This window comes from Geotrypetes seraphini, chromosome 6 (genome assembly GCF_902459505.1).
Source record: "Geotrypetes seraphini chromosome 6, aGeoSer1.1, whole genome shotgun sequence".
NCBI lineage: Eukaryota > Metazoa > Chordata > Amphibia > Gymnophiona > Dermophiidae > Geotrypetes > Geotrypetes seraphini.
In genome coordinates, this window is record NC_047089.1 from 174418138 (window position 1) to 174442171 (window position 24034).

The window sequence follows — 24034 nt, forward strand, 5'->3', positions numbered from 1 at the left end:
AAATGTTCAAAAACAATCTGCCTGATATTCTGTGCTGTTTAACTGGCCAGGAATGGCTCTTGGATGGTTAAATAGCACTAAGCCGGCTAACCGGGAATATTCAGCAGAAGATAGCTGGCTATTTTTGCTGAGTATTTGCAAAAGGCTACTTCACCTGATGTGGAGATTCATTTTTGACAGGACATCTAAGTCTGAATTTGTATATTTCCTGCAAGACGTCCAAAGTCAGAGGCGTAGAAATGGCCATTTTTGAAACCGGCAACACCGCAAAACATCTCAACATTTTTGGGGAGAGAAAATCACCCACTTAGACGTCTTGGCTGCCAAGATGTCCAACCTTCGGACTTCCAACTTTGTTCACCATATTTGTCCAAGTTCAAAACATCTTAATCCAGTCCATTTGGACATGGGAGGGACCAGCATTGTAATGGACTGGCCACATAGACATGCCAATAGAGTAGTGGGGCACTTTAAAGGGCAATGCTGTGAATTTCACATAAAGGGTGCCACCATAACCCTCTTCTAATGTATGGTGAGCCCTCCAATCTCCCCCACCCAAAAAAACCCCAAACAAACCTATTATACTCACCTGTCTACCACACCAATAGCTCTTATGGCACCCACAGTATATAGTATAGCAGTATAGTATAATTTTGGTGGGTTTTGATTGGTTCACACTTTCAACTATAAATGTAGCGGTTAGAGTGGCTTATGGGCCTTGGTCCTCCTCTCTATGGTTCACTAGCCCATCCGCCAGGTTACTTAAGATACCTGTGTGATGCTTTATTAAGATTTTAACCAACCATATATGATTTCATGAAATAGTCCAAGACTAATTCTTTTAATCAGAGAGGAAAAGATCTCAGCAACCCCACAAACAATCCATTCAGGATAAAATAATTCTTTTTAAAGATGCTTAACAGCCACATTAAATCTTTGCCTGCTAACTACTACACTTCTCCAATCTAGTTGCAATGCCCCAGTATAAATCTTTGCCATAGAATATGTCATCTTTATGTGTTTCTCCTTCTATTTCCTATGTAGTTCCACCCTTACCTTACAATTCTTGTCCAGCTATATTGTATTATTCTATCCCTATTTGTTTATAGATTGTAAGCCACCCAGAAGGTCTGTCCAATGAGTGGGGTAGAAAGTCTTAATCAATTTGTAACTTGAAGGCATGACTCCTGATGAAAAGCCCCACCCCACCACTCTGAAATGCTACCCTCCTGCTCAAAAGGCTTACCCACCAAATGATCTGTCTTGGCCCCCATGGGCCTACCTTTACTAGTTCCTGGTAGTCTAGGGGTTCCCAGGCAGAAGCAATCCCCAGTCTTTCCTGACTTTGCTGTCACCATCTCCCAAAATGTCACCCCTAATACTGTTAGGGGTGACATTTTGGGAGATTGTTAGAGGTCATGTAAAAAATATAAGTGTTCCCTCTAAGCTGAGCAGGTGTCCTCCAGCTGCATTGCTACCACTAGGGGGTGGAATATTTTCAGTCGCTAAGGACAGGTATGTTCCCTGGAGTCCTGCAGAACTTGCCTGTCCCTCACAATTGAAAAATGTGACAGTAAAACAGCACCCTCTATTGGTGAGACTGTGGGTGGAGGACTCCTGCTCAGCTAAATGGCACAGGCAAGAGAACATAAGAACATAATAATAGCCTTACTGGCTCAGACCAATGGTCCATCAAGCCCAGTAGCCTGTTCTCATGGTGGCTAATCCAGGTCACTAGTACCTTGCCAAAACCAAAGGAGTAGCAGTATTCCATGCTACCAATCCAGGGCAAGCAGTGGCTTCCCCATATCTTTCTCAATAATAGACTATGGACTTCTCCTCCAGGAAATTGTCCAAACCTTTCTCCTAGATCAGGGATAGGCAATTCCGGTCCTCGAGAGCCACAGGCGGGTCAGGTTTTCAGGATATCCACAATGAATATGTATGAGATGGATTTGCATACACTGCCTTCTTAAGATGCAAATCACTCTCATGCATATTCATTGTGGATATCCTGAAAACCTGACCTGCCTGTGGCTCTCGAGGACTCGAATTGCCTACATCTGTCCTAGACCACCAGAGTACAGGTAGGCCCACATAAGTCAGGGGAGAGGGGTATCATTTAGTGTGTTGGTCAATAGGAGTGGCTGTGGGGCTTCAGAGTGGCAGGGATAGGGCTTCTATTTGGTGGAAGTTGAAGTCTTGTGCAGGGGATTTCAGGTGTTGATTGGGGGATCAGGATCTGGTGTAGTGGAATGTGGGTGATGATTACTATTTAGTTCATGGTGACTTTTCATTCATTACAGTAATTTATGTTGCTGTACTGCCCTGAAACATACATCAAAGGGCAAATATTATGGCTTACAGCCCTAACACAACTTGACATCTTCACCCTAAATCTCAACAGGATATAGCTAAATATCTTCTATACTGGCTTGGATATGTGTTTGGGTATTTTTTCCATGAAGAAAAATTGTCATAAGCTGAATATGTCCAGATGTTCAAAGATTTTGATGACTCAGAAATTTTTACAAAATACAAATTTGCTGTGTGTTTTATTTGATATACTGTAGTTTATGATAGTGAACTGTTCTAAGACTTCTGTATATGCTTGGGCAACTGCTTGTATTTTCCTTGCCAGTACTTTGCAATACTAACACAAAAGCATATGCATTTACTGGCATGAAAGGACAGTTTCAAATGCCTCACATTTCATGCAAGGCTTAAAAAACAAACAAACAGATTGGTTTATCATAAGCTGTTTCCTATAGGTACAGTATTGGATAAAACTTTAGATATTTCCTGATTGTAATGTACAGCATATGCTTTGTACTGTTTTCAACCACAGAACCCCCCCCCTCCCCCTTCCCTGATATTCAGACATGGGAGATCGCTGAATATCTCATGTGGTCCACGGAAAACCCAAAAATTCAATGCTGGCACCACGCCCGATGACCGACATTGAATTTCTGGTCTATGAGGGGGTGCTGAAAAGTTCTCAGCCCAGCCAAGAAGAGAATGACATGGATATGGTTCAATCAATGATCTGAAGCAATATCAAAACATAGAATTTCTGCAGATTGGCACTTAACAAAATAAGATAACACTCTTTTCAGCTACAGTGGGAAAATAACACTCAGAATTTGGGAAGTTGGTTGGTTGGGCTGAGAACTTTCCAGCACCCCCTTGTATTTTTGGCCAGCTGAGACATCATTGGCTATGTCAATATTCAGCAACTAGCTTGCTAAATCTCAATGGCCAAAGATAAACTAGCTTTTTAGACGGCTCTATCTGGCTGGTAAACTTAGCCGGTGAGCTGCTGAATAGTGATGGGGACCGGCTCTGTCACTTGACATAGCCATTCATCAGCCAATCCACTAAGCCGTGTATTCAGTGGAAGATAACCATCCATCTCCCACTGAATATCACGGAATAGCCGGCTAGGTTCTATTTAGCTGGCCAGAAGCCGTTCCTAGCCAGCTAAATTAAATTACATTACATTAGTGATTTTTATTCTGCCATTATCTTGCGGTTCAAGGCGGTTTACAGAATAGGATTTCTGGACATGTCCAGAGGTGTTAGAGTAGAGCGGGTTGTTTCAGAGGATTGAAATGTTTCATTCGGTGTTAGTTAGTCTTCATGGATTTCTTGAATAGCAAGGTTTTTATTTCTTTTCTGAAAGTTTTGTAGTCTGGGGTCGCGATTAGTAGACTAGAGAGTTGGTGGTCTAGTTTGCTGCCTGTGTGGCTAGAAGGCCATCGTACAGTTTTTTCCGTTTGATGTCTCTGATTGGAGGGTATGTGAATGGTGTCTGGGATCTCCTGTGTCTGATTGTGGTAGTTTGGATTAGGCGGTTGTTCAAGTAGGCTGGGCTGTCACCATTTATGGATTTAAATAGTAGACAGTAGAATTTCAATAGTATTCTTGCTTAAATTGGGAGCCAGTGTGAGTCAAGGTATGCCTCGGTGATGTGGTCGTGTTTTCTTAGTGAATAGATTACCGTATTTTCACATATATAACGCGCACCCGTGTAAAACGCGCACACGGGTATAGCGCGCGAAAAACACAAATTTATGTACAGAAATTTTTGTATACCGCGCATGCTGCCCGACTCTCCCGTCGCCGCCCGACTCTCCTTTCGCCCGCCCCGACTCTCCTCTGGCCACCCCGACTCTCCTTTCGCCCGCCCCGACTCTCCTCTCCCCCTTGAAGTCCTGTCCCCACCCTGAAAGCCTGATGCCCCTCCGACGTCCGATTCACCACCCCCCCCGCAGGACCCCCCAGCCTCCCGATCCCCCCCATCATGTAGAAGCTCCTACCGGTGTCCTGCTGCTTCCTCTTGGCGGTCCCGACTCCCCGACACGATCGGGGTAAGAGGGAGCTCAAGCCCTCTTGCCCCAGCCAACCGCGGCACCCCCGACACGATCGGGGCAAGAGGGAGCTCAAGCCCTCTTGCCCCAGCCAACCGCGGCACCCCCGACACGATCGGTGCAAGAGGGAGCTCAAGCCCTTTTTCCCCCCCGACTCTCCGACACGATCGGGGCAAAAGGGAGCCCAAGCCCTCTTGCCCCGCTGACTCCCCAACTCCCCGACAATATCGGGCCAGGAGGGAGGCCAAGTCCTCCTGGCCCTGGCGACCCCCCCCCCCGCTAGTTGTTCGGGCCAGGAGGGAGCCCAAACCCTCCTGGCCATGGTGACCCCCTACCCCCACCCCGCACTACATTACGGACAGGAGGGATCCCAGGCCCTCCTGCCCTCGACGCAAACCCCCCTCCCCCCCAACGACCGCCCCCCCAAGAACCTCCGACCGCCCCCCCAGCCGACCCACGACCCCCCCCGGCCGACCCCCACAACACCCCCACCCCCTTCCCCGTACCTTTGTGTAGTTGGCCGGACAGACGGGAGCCAAACCCGCCTGTCCGGCAGGCAGCCAACGACGGAATGAGGCCGGATTGGCCCATCCGTCCCAAAGCTCCGCCTGCTGGTGGGGCCTAAGGCGCCTAGGCCAATCAGAATAGGCCCGGGAGCCTTAGGTCCCTCCTGGGGGCGGGGCCTTGGGCACATGGTCGGGTTGGGCCCATGTGCCTCAGGCCCCGCACCCAGGTGGGACTTAAGGCTCCCGGGCCTATTCTGATAGGCCCAAGCGCCTTAGGCCCCACCAGTAGGCGGAGCTTTGGGACGGATGGGCCAATCCGGCCTCATTCCGTCGTTGGCTGCCTGCCGGACAGGCGAGTTTGACTCCCGTCTGTCCGGCCAACTACACAAAGGTACGGGGAAGGGGGTCACGGGTGTCGTGGGGGTCGGCTAGGGGGGTCGTGGGTCGGCTGGGAGGGCAGTCGGAGGTTCTTGGGGGTGGCGGTCATTGGGGGGAGGGGGGTTTGCGTCGAGGGCAGGAGGGCCTGGGATCCCTCCTGCCTGTAATGTAGTGCGGGGTGGGGATAGGGGGTCACTGTGGCCAGGAGGGTTTGGGCTACCTCCTGGCCCGATATTGTCGGGGAGTTGGGGAGTTGGCGGGGCAAGAGGGCTTGGGCTCTCTTTTGCCCCGATCGTGTCGGGGAGTCGGGGGGGGCAAGAGGGTTTGAGCTCCCTCTTGCACCGATCGTGTCGGGGGTGCCGCGTTTGGCTGGGGCAAGAGGGCTTGAGCTCCCTCTTGCCCCGATCGTATCGGGTGTCGGGACTGCCAAGAGGAAGCAGCAGGACACCGGTAGGAGCTTTTACATGATGGGGGGGGGGGGGTCGGGAGGCTGTGGGGGTGCGAGCGGTCCTTCATGGTGGGGGTGCGGGTGGGAGTGCATGCGAGCGGTCCTTTGGGGTGGGAGTGCGAGTGCATGTGAGCGGTCCTTCGGGGTGGGGGTGCGAGCGGTCCTGTGGGGAGGGTGAATCGGACGTCGGGGGGGGAACTATGTAAAAAAAATTTTGTACAACACGCTCACGCATATACTGCGCAAGGTTATGCACGGTTTGTAAAAACACGTATAACGCGCGCGTTATATGCGTGAAAATACGGTAGTCTCAGGGCTGTGTTTTGTACTGTTTGTAGTTATTTTATCATTGTTGCGGGGCAGGGAAGATAGAGGATGTTGCAGTAGTCAAAGAGACCTAGGATTAGGGACTGGACCATGAGCTGGAATTGTTTTCTGTTGAAGAATTTTCGAACTTGGCTTAGGTTTCTCATGACCGCGAATGATTTCTGTATTGTTTTGTTGATTTGTGGTAGCATGGTGCAGCATCTGTCTATCGTCATTCCCAGAGGTTTTAGAATAGGTTGAATGGGGTATGTAATTGAGTTTATTACTAGGTTTTTATGGTTTGGGTTTTATTTTTATCAAGAAGTATGAATTTTGTTTTGTCTGGGTTCAGTTTGTTTGTGGTCTTTCATCCATGTTGCCACTGTTTGTAGAGTTCTGTGTAGTGTGTCTGTCATGGTGGGCGTTGGTTGATCAAAAGGAAGGAGAATGGTGATGTCGTCTGCATAGCTATAGGAGGTTAAGCCTATTTTGTCTAGGCAGCTGCCGAGGGATGCAATGTAGAGATTGAAGAGTGTTGGGGATAATGGCAATCCTTGGGGTATAATATAATACAACTGGATAATTGAATAAATTGAATATTGTTCCAAAGGAAATGTAGTACAAACAGCAAACAAGGAACAATAATAGTTATTAATACAGTTTTAAAAATGGCGTTTAGAATCCAAAAGTAGAGTAAAATAACTCAGCATAGGGAAAAACCCTTTTTTTAAACTTTCATAGAATCAATCATTGCACCATCTTGTTAGAATAAATGATTTTTAAATAACTTCATAGATTCATAAGTAATTTTTAAATCTCCATAATGTGAAAATAAAGTCCAAAGTCCAAAGTTTTGTGAAAAGCTAATATAAGTAAACAGATTATAGTTTCAATGTCTCTGCAACGGTGATCCAGCGGGGTTCTGACGCGTTTCGCCGTCCTGGCTTCCTCAGAGAACCCGCTAATGCTGTGTGTGACCTTAAAAAATAAATCCTTCTTTAATAAGAAACAACAAGAAAGATACATAGTAACATTTTACAAAGAGAACTTTTAACAAAGAAAACTTTTAACCAAACACTCACAGACTTGTCAGTTGGGTACCTAATTCAAAAGGGAAAAGAAACTTCCTCGTGTTCTATGACATGAATGCTCTGCTGAGCACCCTGTACTTATGAAGTGTGAGGCTGTCTACATCTGTGAAGAAACGCCCACCATTCTACTTCACGGTTTAACCCAGCAGGGGTGACTGTCTTCCAATGGTAAATCCATCTCTGCTCTCTTTTCCACAACCAAGCTTGGACATTTCCTCCTCTCTTTAGCTGAGCCACTTCTAGTACTATGAACTGAAGATCAGAAAGCTGATGTGAAGCAGTGTGCCAATGCTGCACTAATGGAGCCTTTAAATCGTTCCTCCTAATTTTGCTCAAATGTTCCGTAATCCGAACTTTGATACTTCTAGTGGTGTGGCCAATGTAAAGTAAATTACATGGGCATATAATCATATACACCACTTTCTGTGTATTGCAGTTTGTATGTTGTTGGAGGATATGCTTTTTAGGCAAAATAGGGTGATTGATGCATGTTGTAACTAATGCATGGGAGCAAATAGTGCAGTGTCCACACATAAAATGGCCTTTAAGATGTTGGGGAGTGCTAGTGTGGTGACTAATATATTGGGAAGTGGTGAGATGGTCACGTAGATTTCTGCCTCTAGAAAAAGCAAACATAGGGGGTTGGGCGAGACTTTTATGAACCTGGAGGATGTGCCAATGAGATTTAATGATTTTTTAAATCCTAAACGCTTTGTATGAGTGAGGAAGTGTGCACACCATGCGGGCTTCTGCAAGAGATTGAGTTTGCTGAAGGAGGTAAGTTCTGTGTGCATATAGAGCTCTTTGATAGGCTTTCTTGATGGTACCATAAGGGTACCCCCTATCAGAAAAACGTTGCCACATGTCCATAGAGCGCATCTTATACTCATCTTTATTGCTACACAAGCGTCTAAGTCTCAAAAACTGCCCTACAGGTAAGTTGTCTCTTAAATGGCGTGGGTGGTAACTGGCATAGTGCAACAAATTATTTCAATCGGTAGCTTTTCGGAAAATAGTGGTTTCAAAATGATCATGACATAAACTGATTTGAATATCAAGAAATGCAATCTGTGTGTACGAGTAAGAGGCTGTAAATTGTAAATGTACATTGCAAGCATTAAGCCATTGCAAAAAAGAATGAAAAGTCTCAAGAGTATTTGTCCATACTAAAAAAATGTCGTCAATGTAACGCTTCCAAACATAAATATCAGTATAGTAACTGGAGGTGTAAATATGTGTTTCTTCAAAGTCAGTTACATACAAACAAGCTAGAGTGGGGGCCATAGTTGCACCCATTGCAGTGCCCTTGATCTGTAAGAAAAATTCCGTGTCAAACATAAAATAATTTTTCTGTAAGGCTAATATTTCGAGCCTAACTGACAAGCGACCACAAAATAAGATAAGTGTCGCTTTGTTCTGTTTGCATGAAATTTAAAAATTATTAACATGCAATAAGTTTTAAATGCAATTAGAAATAATTTAAAAAGTGGACTGTAGCCCAATGAAAGAGAAAGTGCCGACCTGTAAAGAACTGCTTTAATTCTTAGTAAGCAGCACAGGTATCTGAGGGCTCCTATCCACAACCAAGTACACACAAGTCCGGTGTTTGTTTACTGTTTACTGACTAGATAATTGGGGAACCCATCCCCCACCCCCACCCCTGAATGTCCGTGGCAGGAGGAGTGCCCAATTCCTCCTGCCGCCACCCCCAAGACATCCACTGGCAGAAGAGATGCCCAGTCCCTCCTGCTGTAACCCCTCACCCCCCCATAAAGATCCTCAGCAGGAGGGATGCCCAGTCCCTCCTGCCGGAACCCCACACCCCCCGCAAAGATCCTTAGGAGGGATGCCCAGTTCACAGTTCCTTCTGATGGAACCCCCCTCGCCAAGCAATGATTAGGGCATACCTCCTGCCAAGGATCTTTGTGGGGGGGGGTTCTGACAGAAGGGACTGGGCATCCCTCTTGCTGAGGATCTTTGCAGGGGGACGGGGAGGGGTGTTATGGCAGGAGGGAATGGGCATCCCTTCTGCTGGGGGAAGTCTTGGGGGGTGGCGACAGGAGAAATTAAGCACTCCTCCTGCCGTGGAGATTTGGGGATGGGGGGCAGCTTCATGGGTTCCATGGTCTTCATTAGGGGGTTCTGTAGTCTTCGCGGGGGGAGGTTATGGGTTCCCTGCCACGGCCACTAAACTGATCACAGCAACCTGATCCGGCACTTCGTCTAAGTCAAAACATACAAGTTCTGTCCAGGCAGCCTCGTAAAACTTTCGATTATCGCTGCAGGACGACTTTGTCTAGGTCGGCCCACATCCTGCCCACCTCCCATACTAACCACACCTCCAAAACCGCCCCTTTGAGCTCTGGGCGCACAGTGGGATTCAGAGGCCTAAAAAATGTATGGATTCATCCAAAAACCCATTTCGATTATCGGTACTTGGATGACCTGTCTTTAGTTCATCCAAGTACCGACTTTGGCCGTGTTTGGGAAGTATTTTTGTTTTGTTTATGAGCCCCTATACTTTGTTAACATGCATTTTATTATCTGGATTTGAAGTTAATTCATTCGTTTTCATGTTTAAAATTATATCTAGTCCCTGTGTGACTTTACCTTGGCAATGAAATGAAGCTTTTATCATAATAGAGATTGTAATGGTTTTTATCTAAGATTTGTTGTCATTTATAGGTGTACCTAATGTTATCCATGCCTACATTTATCTCTAGTCACTTATATGCAGTTTAATGGCTCAATATCTTTCTTATGTGGAATAAAGAAAATCATTGTAGACTGAGTATCTTGAGATAGGCAGTCATTATGTGGCTCAGAGATTTCAGAGAATAAAGGAAATGGTGAATAAAGCCAGTCTCAGTTTAAGAGAAAATGATCAAAAATATTATTGTAACATGCAGTAACTAAAGCCTTCAACTCCAGCAGAGTTTGAATTAGAAAATTGCTCTGGCGGGCTTTCCACTTAAGCACCTATGACATTATAACATAAAATTGTCTGCCTATACAAACTATGGAAGCATTAGAGAGTGCTAAATTACTTTTTTGGAATTACAGTATATCAGACATCTATTTGCTTTTTTTTTTCTCCACAGTCTGTTTTTGTCAGGGAAGTATGCACAATTATCTGAAAAGGCAGGATGTAGCGCTTTCCCTCTGGATAATTACGGTTGCATTGTTGTTTTTAAACCTTTTTCAATGGTTTCTCTTGTTGTTTCAAAGTACTATGGGCTATATTAATTACAGTACTCTTCCACATTTCCCAATTTATTTGCTCACTTCGATGTTAATAATGCTGGCTTAAACTTAGGACCGCTGTACAGTGAATCCTTCTTCTGTAGTCTGTGGCAATGGGATATCATTTGGCTTTGATGATATTTTTCCATTATTTTTAATCTATGGGGCAATGCAGAATAAATTTGGGGGTAATTCTCCACACGTCGGCAAAATTTAGGTGCCAGGATGCTGTACACTAAGCATGAATTCTGTTTTATAGAATACTAACCTAAGTCAGCAGTTATGTACCAACTTGTATCATGTCAATGGTTTGTGTAAATGTCCGTGACTAAATCTTACAGTTGTGCAGTCGGTATTCTATAATCTTAGCCTATACAGCCATGTGAAAAAATGAAGACACCCCATGAAATATTCAGTTCTTTCTTAAGAAATGTTCACATATCGATGTCAAGTCTTTTTTTTTTAAATTTATCTCTGGAAAAGAGAGTGATGTAATTGCAGGTAAACAACAAAAAATTTCCTTGATTTACTCATGAAACAAAACATATCCACAAAAATGTGTATTCTGAGGAATAAATTAGGTCTTTCTTTTCCAGCGATAAATAAAAAAAAGATTTGAAATCGATATGTGAACATTTCTTAAGAAAGAACTGAATATTTCATGGGGTGTCCTCATTGTTTCACAAGATTGTAAGTGGCTATGCACTATTCTGTGAGTATGCAACAATCTTTAATAGATGGGGTAGACAATTTCACACCTAAATTATTACATACTATGATTTATGTGTGCTCTTCAACCATCTATGTGCAAACTCTCTGGCTGGTGTAAATGCCCATGTCTAAAATAAAGTTAAATATTTGGCCTGCTATGCTAGTATTCTATAAATAGGTGCATTCCTGGTGTCTAAAAGGAAGCATCTCTCTATAGAATCTCAGCACATGTTTTTCTGCAATCTCTAATTTTGAAAACAGTGCTAAGAACATAAGAGTTGCCATACTATAACAGACCGAAGGTCCATCAAGACCAGTATTCTATTTCCAGCAGTGGCCAACCCAGTTCACAAGTACCTGGCAAGATCCCAAAGAGTAAAACAATTTTATGCTGCTTATCCTATGAATAAGCAGTGGATTTTCACAAGCCCATTTTAATAAGGGCTTATGAACTTTTATGAAATTATCCAAACCTTTTCTAAACCCTGCTAAGCTAAATGCTTTCATTACATACTCCAGCAATGAATTCCAGAGTGAAGAAATATTTTCTCCAGAACTAATGTTTACAATTTATAGAAGAACTTCCATTTGACTATGGGGCTCATTTTCAAAACACTAAGGGCTCCTTTTACAAAGGTGTGTTAGGGCCTTAATGCGCGGAATAGCATGCGTTAATCCGGTGCATGTGCTAAAAATGCTAGCGCACCTTAGTAAAAGGAGCCCTAAGATGTAACCCCTCCCCCCCAAAAAAAAAACAAAACAGCATAAATCAGCACTTAGATGTTTTCTTGCCAAAATGCCCAAGTGTCAATTTTCAAAACCAACTTTCAGGACAACATGCTAGGCTTCTTAGGTACTGTGCATCCAAAGTTTGAGGGGGCATGTTGGAGGCGTGTTATGGGTAGGCTCTGAGTGTGCTTAGCACTTGGACATCTTGCGGTGATAATTGAACATTTCCCAAGTCATCCAGGACGGAACTTAGATATCCAGAACTAGACCTGTTTTAAAAGCATCTATGTGCCAAAAATGAACCCAAACTGATCAGATGACCACTGGAGAGATTAACTAATGACCTCCCCCCCATGCTCTCCTAGTGATCACTGACACCCTTCCACCCCACCAAAACCCCACTGTACTGCCATGCAGGTGCCACCTGCAACCATAAGGGCTATTAGGGTAGTAGACAGGTGGCTATAGTAGATTTGGGGAGTTTTGATAGCTCTTAAGTGTCATTAATTGATATGAACTGGCACCATAGACACCTAAGAATGCATAGCTTAGCGCATGTCAATCTGAAGTCAAGCATTAATCAACAGCACAATTAATCTTAACCTTTAGATGTCCTAGTAAATCATCTACCATGCATATCCAGTAAGAACACACATATAGTATCCAAAGCTTATTCAGTTTTTTTCAAGTATTCTTCCAAGAAGAGAACACCACTCCAGGTTTGCTTAGCTCATAGCCTTAAGCTTGACTAAACTAAACTAAACCTTAGGTTTATATACCGCATCATCTCCACAATCGGCACGGTTTACAGGAGTTGAGAGAGAAAGGAACTCTATGAAGGTTAAAGGGTATAGAGAAAGGGTAATTGGGGGGCTTATGATGCCAAAGATGGGGTAAGTATTACATTTTTGAAAACAGCCAGGTTTTCAGATGTTTGCAGAAGAGTTGGAGAGAACTCAGGGTCCGGAAGGGGGAGGTAAGGGTGTTCCAGAGCTCAGTGAGTCTGAAGGGGAGGGAGGTCCCTAGTTTTCCTGCGCGGGAAATTCCTTGTAATGAAGGAAAGGATAATTTAAGTTTGTGAGTGGGTCTGGTGGTATTAAGGTTTAAGGAGTTCCATGAGAGTGGGATGAAGGGAGGGAGGATGCCATGGAGGATTTTGAAAGTTAGACAGGCGCATTTAAAGTGGACCCTGGCGATAATCGGAAGCCAGTGGAGCTTGGACAGGAGCGGTGAGACATGGTCGAATTTACTTTTTGCGAAGATGAGCTTGGCCGCGGCATTCTGGATCCGCTGAAGTCTATTAAGGCTTTTCTTGGTAAGGCTTAGGTAGATTGAGTTGCAGTAGTCCAATCTGGACAGGATGATAGATTGGACGAGAACAGTAAAGTGATTTTGATGGAAATAGGATCTTACTTTCCTCAGCATGTGAAGGCTGAAATAGCATTTTTTTGCCAAGGAATTGAGGTGGTCATTGAAAGACAAAGTGGAGTCGATGATGATGCCCAGAACATTGCTTGAGGACTCCAGCTGCAGAGTGGAGCCAGAGAACAGGGGGATGGAGGTGGGGAGTTGGTCAAGTTTAGGGCCGAGCCAAAGTAGTTTAGTTTTGGACTCGTTCAGTTTCATTTTGATAGTATGGGCCCAGGACTGGAGGTTCGTTATACAGAAGGATATGTTCTCCGAGAGGTTGATAAGGTTTGGGTCGGTCTCGAGGAGGACTAGAATATTGTCAGCATAAGTGTAAATTGTTTCTAGGAGTGATAGGTGGAGGAGTTTAAGGGAGGACATATAGATGTTAAACAGGATAGGAGAAAGAGGTGAGCCTTGCGGGACTCCACACGTTGGTTGCCAGGGGGCGGATGAGGTGCCATTCATGTTGACGGTGTAAGAGCGAGAGCGTAAGAATTTAGAGAACCAGTCTAAGACTGTGGAGTTGATGCCTATCTCGGAGAGTTGGTAGTCTAGGATGTCATAGAAACATAGAAACATAGAAGATGACGGCAGAAAAGGGCTATAGCCCATCTAGTCTGCCCACTCTAACAACCCCACCCCCTTGGTGAACAACGTCAAAAGCAGCGGAAAGGTCGAATTGAAGGAGGACGGCAAACTTATTTCGAGAGTGGAGTAATTGGACCTTAGAGATTAAGGAGGTCAGTAGGGATTCGGTGCTGAAATTGGAACGAAATCCATATTGGTAAGTTAAGAGGATAGAAAATCTCTCTAAATAAGATGCGAGTTGGGTGGCAATGATGGACTCGAGCAACTTGGTTAATAGAGGAATATTTGCTATTGGGCGATAGCTGGATGGTGTGGAGAGGTCTAGGTCAGATTTTTTTCAGTAGAGGGGTCAGGGCAATATGGCCCATTTCTGGGGAGAAAAGGCCCGAGTGTAAGGCGGAATTGATGAGTTCGGTAATAGAAGAGATGGCCTGCGCGAGAATTTTCTCATATAGGTAGGAGGGGAATGGGTCTAAGGAGCAGTTGCAGGATTTCAGTTTGAGGCAAAGTTTGAGGACCGTGGATTCGGATACGAGCTCAAAGATGGACCAGGATCTGTCGATTGGGATGGGGTAGGAGGTCGTTGGGGTAGAAATGGAGTCGGTGGGCACCAGGGAGTTGTAGGGGACTGTGGGTGGGAAGGGGGATCTCAAGGTGGTGATCTTATCATTGAAGAATTTCACCAGAACACCAGCTGAGGGGGAGGAGGGGACTGAGGTGGAGCCTTTTTGGGAAGTTAAGGAACGCCAGATATTGAATAGAGTACTGCTCTGGTTGTTGGATCTGGTGATTTTATCTCCGTAGACGTTCTGTCTTGCTTTTTTCAGAACTGTATTGTAGAACTTGATGTTGGCCTTCCAGGACTGTCTGCCGATAGGGGATTTAGATTTTCTCCATTTGCGCTCCAGAGCTCGACATTTCTGCTTTAGTTCTCTGTGATAGGGGAGAAACCAAGGGGCCTTATGGGAATAGGTGATGGTTTTAGTGGAAAGAGGGGCGAGGGAGTGGTAAGTGGACTGGGAAAGTGTGACCCAATTATGCCAGTAGGATTCTGGGTCTGCAGGCTGAGGAGTGGAGGAGAATAGATTGAGAAATTTAGTCCAGAACAGGTCGTTCGTAATTTTTTTATGGAAGGTGATGGAATTGGGAGTGTGGGGCAGGGCCCCAAAAGGTGACATGAAGATGGGGAGACAGAAGGTCCCTAAGAGGTGGTCAGACCAGGGTACATGATCCCAGTGAGTATCGCCGGCTAAAGTTTTGTGGGCGGTGAGGTCGAGGAAGCTGATGAGGTCAAGTGTGTGCCCCTTTTCATGGGTTGGGGATGGGGCAGGGGGGGGAAGCCAAGGGAGGTGAGGAAGCTAATAAATTTGGTTGTGTCCTTGCTGGTGAGGTCATCTAGGTGGAGATTGATGTCCCCTATAATCAATAGTCTTTGGAATTTGAGGAAGGCATTTGTTATAGTCTTGAGGACAAGTTCAGAGGATTTGTTCCAAGGGGTGGGTGGGCGATATAGAAGCAGGATACCCAGTGCATGGGGGTGGAGTTCATCATTTACAGAGGCTAGCATGTATTCTAGTGAGGTGTGACTGCCTTTTTCGAGGAGCTGGACATCGAAAAATGATTTGTAGACTAATGCCAGGCCACCTCCTTTACGGTTGGTTCTGGGAGAGAAGAGGCCATGGTAGCCTTGAGAGCAGAGTTCATTTTGAGTAAATTGGTCATCTTTTGTGATCCATGATTACGAGATGCATAGGAATCCGGGGTCAGAGTCTTCGAGTAGATCCTTCAAAATTTGGATCTTGTTGCATGCGAACCTGACATTGCAATAAAGTGTTGGGACTGGGGTGAGGGAGTCGGAGGCGAGGTTTGGGAGGTCGGCAGGGGGAATAGGCTTTAGAGAGGCAAGGTTGGATCGTCGAGGGTTTTTTTGGGGGGGATGGTTTCTGGTGCATATCAGCGTGGGGATTCTGAAGCTAGAGCAGATATTACTGGCACTTGCGGAATTAAGGAGGTTGGGAGAGGGAGGTAGTAGGCAGAGGGTGGTGTTGAGTGAGGAGCAGAGTAGGAGGAGAAGGAGCCATGAGGGTGGCTTCATGATGAGAGATTGAGAAGCCTTAGTGGGTGTACGTTCTTCACCGGTTCAATTTTTAAAGTGCATTCTTGATAAAATTTTAATTTATTTAAATGGTTAAGTGATTATTTTTCATTAACTTTCAAAAAGCTTGTAAAAGCACTTAGCTTTTAAATTGCAGTCCAACAAATCGGGATTATCTTGCCATGTGTCGCCAGAGTTTATTTCTCATGTCAATTTTTTAGACCACTTCAGTTGAGGAACTGAAGTGGTCTAAAAAGTTGATGGGAGAAATACAAGGGATTATGCCTGTGAAAAAGCTCTGGCGAAACATGTCGGCAAGATAATCCCGATTTGTTGGACCGTAATTTAAAAGCTATGGGGCTCATAATCGAAACAAAAATACATCTAAAAATCGGCCTAAATCGGCAGTCGTCCAAGTGCTGATAATTGAACCAGGCTCAAAAGCCACTCTAATCACTGCATTCATGGTGAAAAATATGCACCCCCCAAAAACTTCCAAACCCTTTTGGTCTGCCATATAAGTGGTTCCTGCAGCCATAAGGGCTATTGGGGTGGTAGATGGGTGGGTCTAGTAGGTTCTGGGGGTGATTTGGGTGGCTCACCATGACCTATAAGAGAACCGTAGTGAGATGTTTATGTGGCACCCTTATTATGAAGTTCACAGCAGTGCCCTGTAAAGTACCCCATTATTCTGGTGCCATGTCTGGGTCTCTAGTCCATCACCAAGTCCTTTTTATGTGGTTACAGCCTATATATAGGCAGAATACAAACACCTAAAATAAATAAATGTTCCCTCTAAGTTGCACATGCGAGCAATCACTCATACATTCTAGGAGTATCGCTCAGAGATTTTAAGATGTCACTCACAAAAATAATTGCAAAACTGGAAAATTATTAGTTTTTAGAACTTGTCACTTACATGAGAAAAAAAATTGTATGCACCCAGCCAATTTTCATAGGGAACATTGGTTACAGCCCAGGTTATCTCAGTTTTTCATAACTGCCTCTGAGTCTGAGCACAGAGGGTTAACATGTAGTGAAAATTCTCTAGTGATGACAACTGGCAACAACTAGGGTAAGAAAACAGGACAAGGTAACCAATCTGAGGGTCTCCCTCTGAATTCTAGAGCCATTGCTTCTAGACCAGAGGACGAGTAAATCTGCTCCCAGATAATACTTTTCCTCACAAAGAATGAATGTATCAAACATTTTTCAAATAGAAACTGAGAAAACTCTTTACTACACCTGGTCCACAGTTATTTGCCCAAGGTCATACAAAGTCATAATGGAAATGGTTGACAGGGGATATTGGGCTTGAGTCTCTCTCTGTATTTGTAGTTGCATGTCTCAGGCTTCTAGTTGTGGGCTAACCCCTGCTCTCCCACCTAGATATCACTTCTTTAAGTCTTTCACCATCTTTTTATTATCTGTGCATTAAGATGATGAAACGCAGTGACTTGAGGTTGGGTAAGGGGAAAGAAAGTTTTATATATATATATATATATATATATATATATATATATATATATATATAGTCAATAGTACCTTAAAAAACAAAAAACAAAAATTATACTGAATGGAGCAACTGTATGTAATCAGCATCTTCCTCTCTTATATAAATATTATTTTCTTGATTCTTCACAGTGCTTGGAGCCCTGCAGAGAATCTTGGGACTTGAAACGTAATGGCTGCCAAATTTTTTGTGAGGTAAGTACCAGTAAGCCCCAAAGGCACCCTTCTCAGGACTGTGTTCTGTCTCTTGGTTTTGTTTTATATATATATATATATATATATATATATATATATATATATATATATATATATATATATATATATATTGTAGCCTCACTGTGGAATCTCAGTCACACTACTGGAAGTGTAGCTCATTCATTCATTATGGGGCTCATAATCAAAACTTAAACATGTTTAAAAACCCGCCCAAGTTGGCTCTTGGACAACCTAAAAGACAGGTCGTTCAAGTGGCGATAATCAAACTTATTTTTTGGACATATCCAGGGACTTTTTAGGCTTCTGAATGCCGCTTTGTGCCAGAGCTAAAAGGGGCGTATTTGGAGGAATCGTTGGGATGGGATGTAGGCCAACTTAGACTTAGTCGTCCTGCAGAGATAATCAAATGTTTTGCTAGACTTGCTGGACGGAACCTATACATTGTGAGTTAGACGATGTAAAAACAAGTATAAGTGCCCCCAAAAGTATCCAAAGTGACCAGATAACCACTGACTCCCTCATATTCCCACAAAGATTGGAATGAAAACATACATACCTATCTCCAGAACATCAGCACCTAGTAAAGGAAAGCCTAGTAGAGCTGCACACAGGTCTCTTAAATAGCCTGAGGGGTGGGCTAGTGAACCATAGAGAGGAGGACCCAAGCCTATAAGCCACTCTAACCACTACATGTGGATGGAACATGTGCCCACCAAAACCCCCTCCAAAACCCTACTGTACTGCCATATAGGTGGCACTAAGCAATAAGGGCTAATGGGGTTGTAGACAGGTGGGTATAGTGGGTTTTGGGTGATTTTGGAGGACTCACCATAACCTATAAGGAAATTCTGGTGAGATGTTTATGTGGCACCCTTTTTATGAAGTTCACAGCAGTGCCCTGTAAGGTACCCCACTGCTCTGTTTCCATGTCTGGGTGACCAGTCCATCACAAAGCTGGCCCCTCCCATGTCCAAAAGGTCTTGTTCTGGGCATTTGTGACTTGGATGAAATTTTGGTCAAGCATGTGATATAAAGATAGATGACCTGGCAGTCTGGATGAACATTAGCCTGGAGATCCAGATAGATAATTCTCCCCAAAAAATAAATTGGACATTTTCCCATTGCCGACTTTGGGCATTTAGCGCCATATGTCTGAATCGGACTTAGATGTATCTTTTGATTATGCTTCTCCACGTTTCTACTGTACTTGTTCATGGATAGATGTTCCAAGTGAGGGACAATGATACAACCTAAACAATATATTGTATTTAAATAAATTGAAACAAGTGAAAAATGATTTGTGGAGACCCTTTTAAGACTGGTGCATTCTGATCTTACCAATTTATACATATTTTGAGGCTAATATTTGAAGGATATATGCTCATAATTTCATATTAAAACGTTATTGACATAATAAATAGTAGTAGTAATAAAGCTCCTAAATTAGCCTCTAAAACTTTACTAGAGTTGAATGCTCACTAAACTTCTAAATTTAGAAGGATGAAAGAGAGGCAACAAGGACAGATTTTGGAAATAGAAAAAGTTAGGAGCATAGAACTGATTTTTAGTATTAGATTCATACATCAGGTTTATAAATCTATGGAAATGAATGAAAGGCCTACATTTATAGGCTCCTAAAGATGAATAGTCAACGCAAAACTTAGGTCTCCATTTACAAAGCAGTGGTAGAGGTTTCTACTGTGGGCCAGTGAGGCAAAGGCTCTGACGTTCATAGGAATTTTATGAGCGTCAGAGCATTTACCTCACCGACCCATAGTAAAAACCTCTACTGCAGCTTTGTAAAAGCCAGCGTAAGACTCCAGTGTCTGAAAATAAGGTACTAATTTAGGAGCCTAACTTGGCAGCATCAGTTTAAAAGCTCAGTTAATTTCAAATATTAGGTCCATTATTTGGACCTAATATTTGACCTTAAAAGGCCTTATAGAATGCAAGGCCTTTTAAGAACATAAGCAATGCCTCTGCTGGGTCAAACCAGAGGGCCATCACGCCCAGCAGTCCGCTCATGCGGCGGCCCATCAGGTCCAGGACCTGTATAGTAATTCTCTATCTATACCCTTCAATCCCCTTTTCCTTCAGGAAATAATCTAATCCCTTCTTGAAACCCAGTAGCGTACTCTGTCCTATCACACCCTCTGGAAGCGCATTCCAGGTGTCTACCACTTTTGGGTGAAGAAGAATTTCCTAGCATTGGTTCTGAATCTGTCCCCTCTCAATTTGTCCAAATGCCCTCTCGTTCTTATAGTTTTCGAGAGTTTGAAGAATCTGTCCCTCTCCACTTTCTCTATACCCTTCATGATCTTGTACATTTCTATCATGTCCCCTCTAAGCTGCCGCTTCTCCAGGGAAAAGAGCCCCAGTTTCTCTAATCTTTTAGCATACGAAAGGGTTTCCATACCTTTTATCAGTCACGACGCTCTCCTCTGAACCCTCGTGAGTATCGCCATATCCTTCTTAAGGTACGGCGACTAATATTGGATGCAGTACTCCAGATGTGGGCGCAGCATCGCCCAATACAACGGCAGGATAACATCCTTCGTTCTAGTTATAATACCTTGATAATACCTAGCATTCTGTTCACCTTCTTTGAAGCCGTTGCGCACTGTACCGACGGTTTCATCGTTTTATCTACCAGTAGCCCTAAGTCCTTCTCTAGGCTACTTTCACCCATTACCAGCCCTCCCATTGTATAGCTGTACATTGGGTTTCTGTTTCCTACATGCACGACTTTACATTTCTCTACATTAAAGTTCATCTGCCATTTATTCCCCCACTCACCTAGTTTGTTCAGGTCCCTTTGTAAATCTTCACAGTCCTCTTTAGTCCTAACCCCACTAAAATGTTTTGTGTCATCTGCAAATTTTATAACCTCGCACTTCATTCCTGTTTCTAGGTCATTAATAAATACATTGAACAGCAGCGGTCCGAGTACCGAACCCTGTGGAACACCACTTGTGACCCTTCTCCAGTCCGAGTAGTGGCTCGTCACTCCTCCCCTTTGCTTCCTACTCGCCAACCAATTTTTGATCCATCTATGTATATCTCCTTCTACCCCATGGTTCTTCAGTTTCCGTAGTAGGCATTCATGGGGTACCTTTTCAAAGGCTTTTTGGAAATCCAAGTATACGATGTCTATGGGGGCCCCTTCTTCCATTTGTTTGTTAATTCCTTCAAAGAAGTGCAGTAAGTTCGTTAGGCACGATCTTCCCTTGCAGAAGCCATGTTGGCTTGTTTTCATCAGTTTATTTCTTTCTAGATGCTCTTCGATGCTGTCTTTTATCAGCGCTTCCTCCATCTTCCCCAGGACCGAAGTCAGACTTACCGGTCTGTAGTTCCCTGGGTCACCTCTCGACCCTTTTTTAAAGATAGGTGTAACATTTGCTATCTTCCAATCCTCCGGGTTCACCCCTGTTTTCAGAGATAGATTACAAACCTGCTGTAGTATTTCCGCTATTTCTTCTTTTAGTTCTTTCAATGCCCTATGGTGGATTCCATCCCAGCCCTGAGGTTTGTCAGTTTTTAATCTATCTATCTGCTTGAGTACGTCTTCGAGGCTTACCTCCATGGATGTTAATTTTTCTGCTTGATCTCCTTTGAAGATTTTTTCAGGTTCTGGCACATTGGATGTGTCCTCTCTTGTAAATAATGACGAAAAGAACATGTTTAGTCTATCTGCCACTTCTTTTCCCTCCTTCACCACTCCCTTCCTATCTCCGTCATCCAGCGGTCCCACCTCCTCCCTTGCCGGCTGCTTCCCTTTAATATATCTGAAGAACGGTTTGAAATTTCGTGCTTCCCTGGCTAGCCTCTCTTCGTATTCTCTTTTTGCTCTTCTAACCACTCAGTGACATTCTTTTTGATGCTTCCTGTGCTCTTTCCAGTTTTCCCCAGTTTTGTCTTTTTTCCACATCCGGAATGATTTTTTCTCATCTCCTATCGCTTTCTTCACTTCTTTAGTTATCCACGCCGGGTATTTTGTTCGGTTCTTTTTGCATCTTTTTCTAAATCTGGGGATATATAGATTTTGCGCTACACTCACTGTGGCCTTAAATAAGGACCATGCTTGCTCCACAGTCTGCAATTTTTTCGAACTGTTCCTAAATTTCTTTCTTACCATTACTCTCATCTCTTCATAGTTTCCTTTCTTGAAGTTAACAGTTGTCGCTGTGGTTCTCTTCCCCTTCAATATTCCTACTAGAGAATGACACGGTGACAAAATTCATCACCGTCCCCGTCCCCGCGGATAACTGCGGGAAATAAGTCCATGTCATTTTCTAGTGTCTATTTCAACCTCGGTCCTTCTACACCAGCATTCTTCAAAGCAAAGCTTGCGGGTCAGTGGTTGTGCCCAATTATACTCTGATTCTTTCCTCGCGGTTATCCGCGGGGATGGGAACGGTGATGAATTTTGTCACTGTGTCATTCTCTAATTCCTACTTCAACTTTGAACTGGATCATATTGTGATCGCTGTTTCCTAACGGTCCCATTACTTCCACTTCCTTTGCAGGTCCTCTTAGCCCATTGAGGATTAGGTTCAGAGTGGCATTTCCTCTCGTTGGTTCTCTGACAAGCTGCTCCATGAAGCAGTCCTGTATAGCCTCCAGGAATCCGGTTTCCCTAGTGCATTTTGAGTTTCCAAGACTCCAGTCTATCCCTGGATAGATGTAGTCTCCCATAACAATGGTGTTACCGTTTTTGCATTCCCGCCTCATTTCGGCTTCCATTTCTTCATCGTTTATTTCAGTTTGCCCAGGTGGATGATAGTACAGGCCCATCTTTATCTTGGGCCCATTTCATCCTGGTATTTTAACCCATAGTGATTCCAATTTGTCGGTCGTCGCTGCTGTGTCCACTCTGGTCGAGTGTATGTTATCCTTTATGTATAGAGCTATTCCTCCTCCTTTCTGATCTGACCTGTCTTTGCGATAGAGTTTGTACCCCGGTAGTGCTGTGTCCCATTTGTTTTCTTCATTCCACCATGTTTCAGAGACCCCAATGATGTCTAGGTTCTCTTTTTTGGCCATGATTTCTAATTCTCCCATTTTGTTCCTTAGGTTTCCTTGCATTAGTATACATGCAATTTAAGTCCTGGTATTATCTTGTCTTCATTTTCTTTTCCTGTGCTGCGTTCTTTTTATCATCCTCTTCTTGTCTTGTCAACTCTTGTTTTTTGCCCATTTTGTCTTCCCCCTGTGCTACGTTCTTCTTATCATCCTCATGTTCCGTCAACTTTTGTTGTTTGCCCGTTGTGTCTTTCCAGCATTTTTCCCACTCAGTATCTTCTCGGGATACCTTCTTCCGAATCATCGACACCTGGTCAACTGTCTGCTTTCCCCTTCTTCTTAGTTTAAAGCCTGCTCTATTCCTCTCCTGACGTTGTTTGCTAGAAGTCTAGTTCCCGCCTTGCTCAGGTGTAGTCCATCTCTCCTGAAGAGCTTGTTCTTGCCCCAAAACATTGAACAGTTTCTCATTGAACAGTTTCTTCCTCACACCATCTCCTCATCCATGCATTTATTGATTGTAGTTCCGTCTGCCTCTTCACGTCTGCCCTCAGTACTGGTAGGATCTCTGAGAACGCTATCTTCTGAGTCCTTATCTTCAACTTCCTTCCCAGAATCTTGAACTGTTCGATCAGTGCGTTCCTGCTGTAGTCTTTCCTGCTGATCCCAATGTGGATCATCACTGCAGTCTCTTCCGTCTCTGCTCCTTCTAGGAACCTTTCAATTTTGTCGACGATGTCTTTTGTTCTTGCTCCTGGGAGGCAGGTCACTAGCCGATCCTCTCTCCCTCCTGCTATGTGGCTATCCACTTGCCTTAGGATTGAGTCTCCCACTAGGATTGCAGACTTTCCTTTTTTTAGTTTTCGCTCTGGCTGCAGGTCTGTGTCCTCGGTGTGCTTTACTGCTTCCACTTCGAGGCATCGGCAAGACCTTGCCTCCCCTTCCTGTGGGATTCCTCTATGGGCTTCTTCTTCCTTGGAGTCAGATTGCTCTTGTCCTCCATTCCATGTGGGAGTATCTTTGTTCTTCCTACAACGTTCGTGTTCTTGTTCTTCCACCCTCCTGTAGGCCTCCTCAATGAACTCCTCGAGCTCCCTGACTTGTTCCTCAATGTGCCTCTCTCTCAAAGGGTCTTCAGCTGTCCTGAATGGGTTTTCTGCGATGTAAAGTCCCTCCAGTTCCTGAATCCTGTTCTTCAGTCGACTGACTTCCTTCTTCAAGCTTTTCAGCTCCCCGAGGTAGTACACTGGGAAGCTCATCCTCTAGATTCCCTCTGCCTCCATTGTTGTCCTGCCTTTTTTGGATTCCCTCTGCTTCCATTGTTGTCCTGCCTTTTTTGGAGTACTCTTTATTATTGTATTGTATTATTGAACTCTTTATTATTGTATTGTACTTTTGATTAATCATGAAAA

General features: G+C 44.1%; 1 protein-coding gene across 1 annotated transcript in view; it reads left to right on the forward strand.

Annotated features, from left to right (window-relative positions):
• The window catches only part of ANOS1 (anosmin 1), a 336486-nt gene that overhangs the window by 180515 nt on the left and 131937 nt on the right, over positions 1–24034 (forward strand). Inside the window, exon 3 of the mRNA XM_033950370.1 lies at positions 17520–17582. Within this exon, the coding sequence (XP_033806261.1) occupies positions 17520–17582 (63 nt within the window). The remainder of the gene's footprint in view (positions 1–17519; positions 17583–24034) is intronic.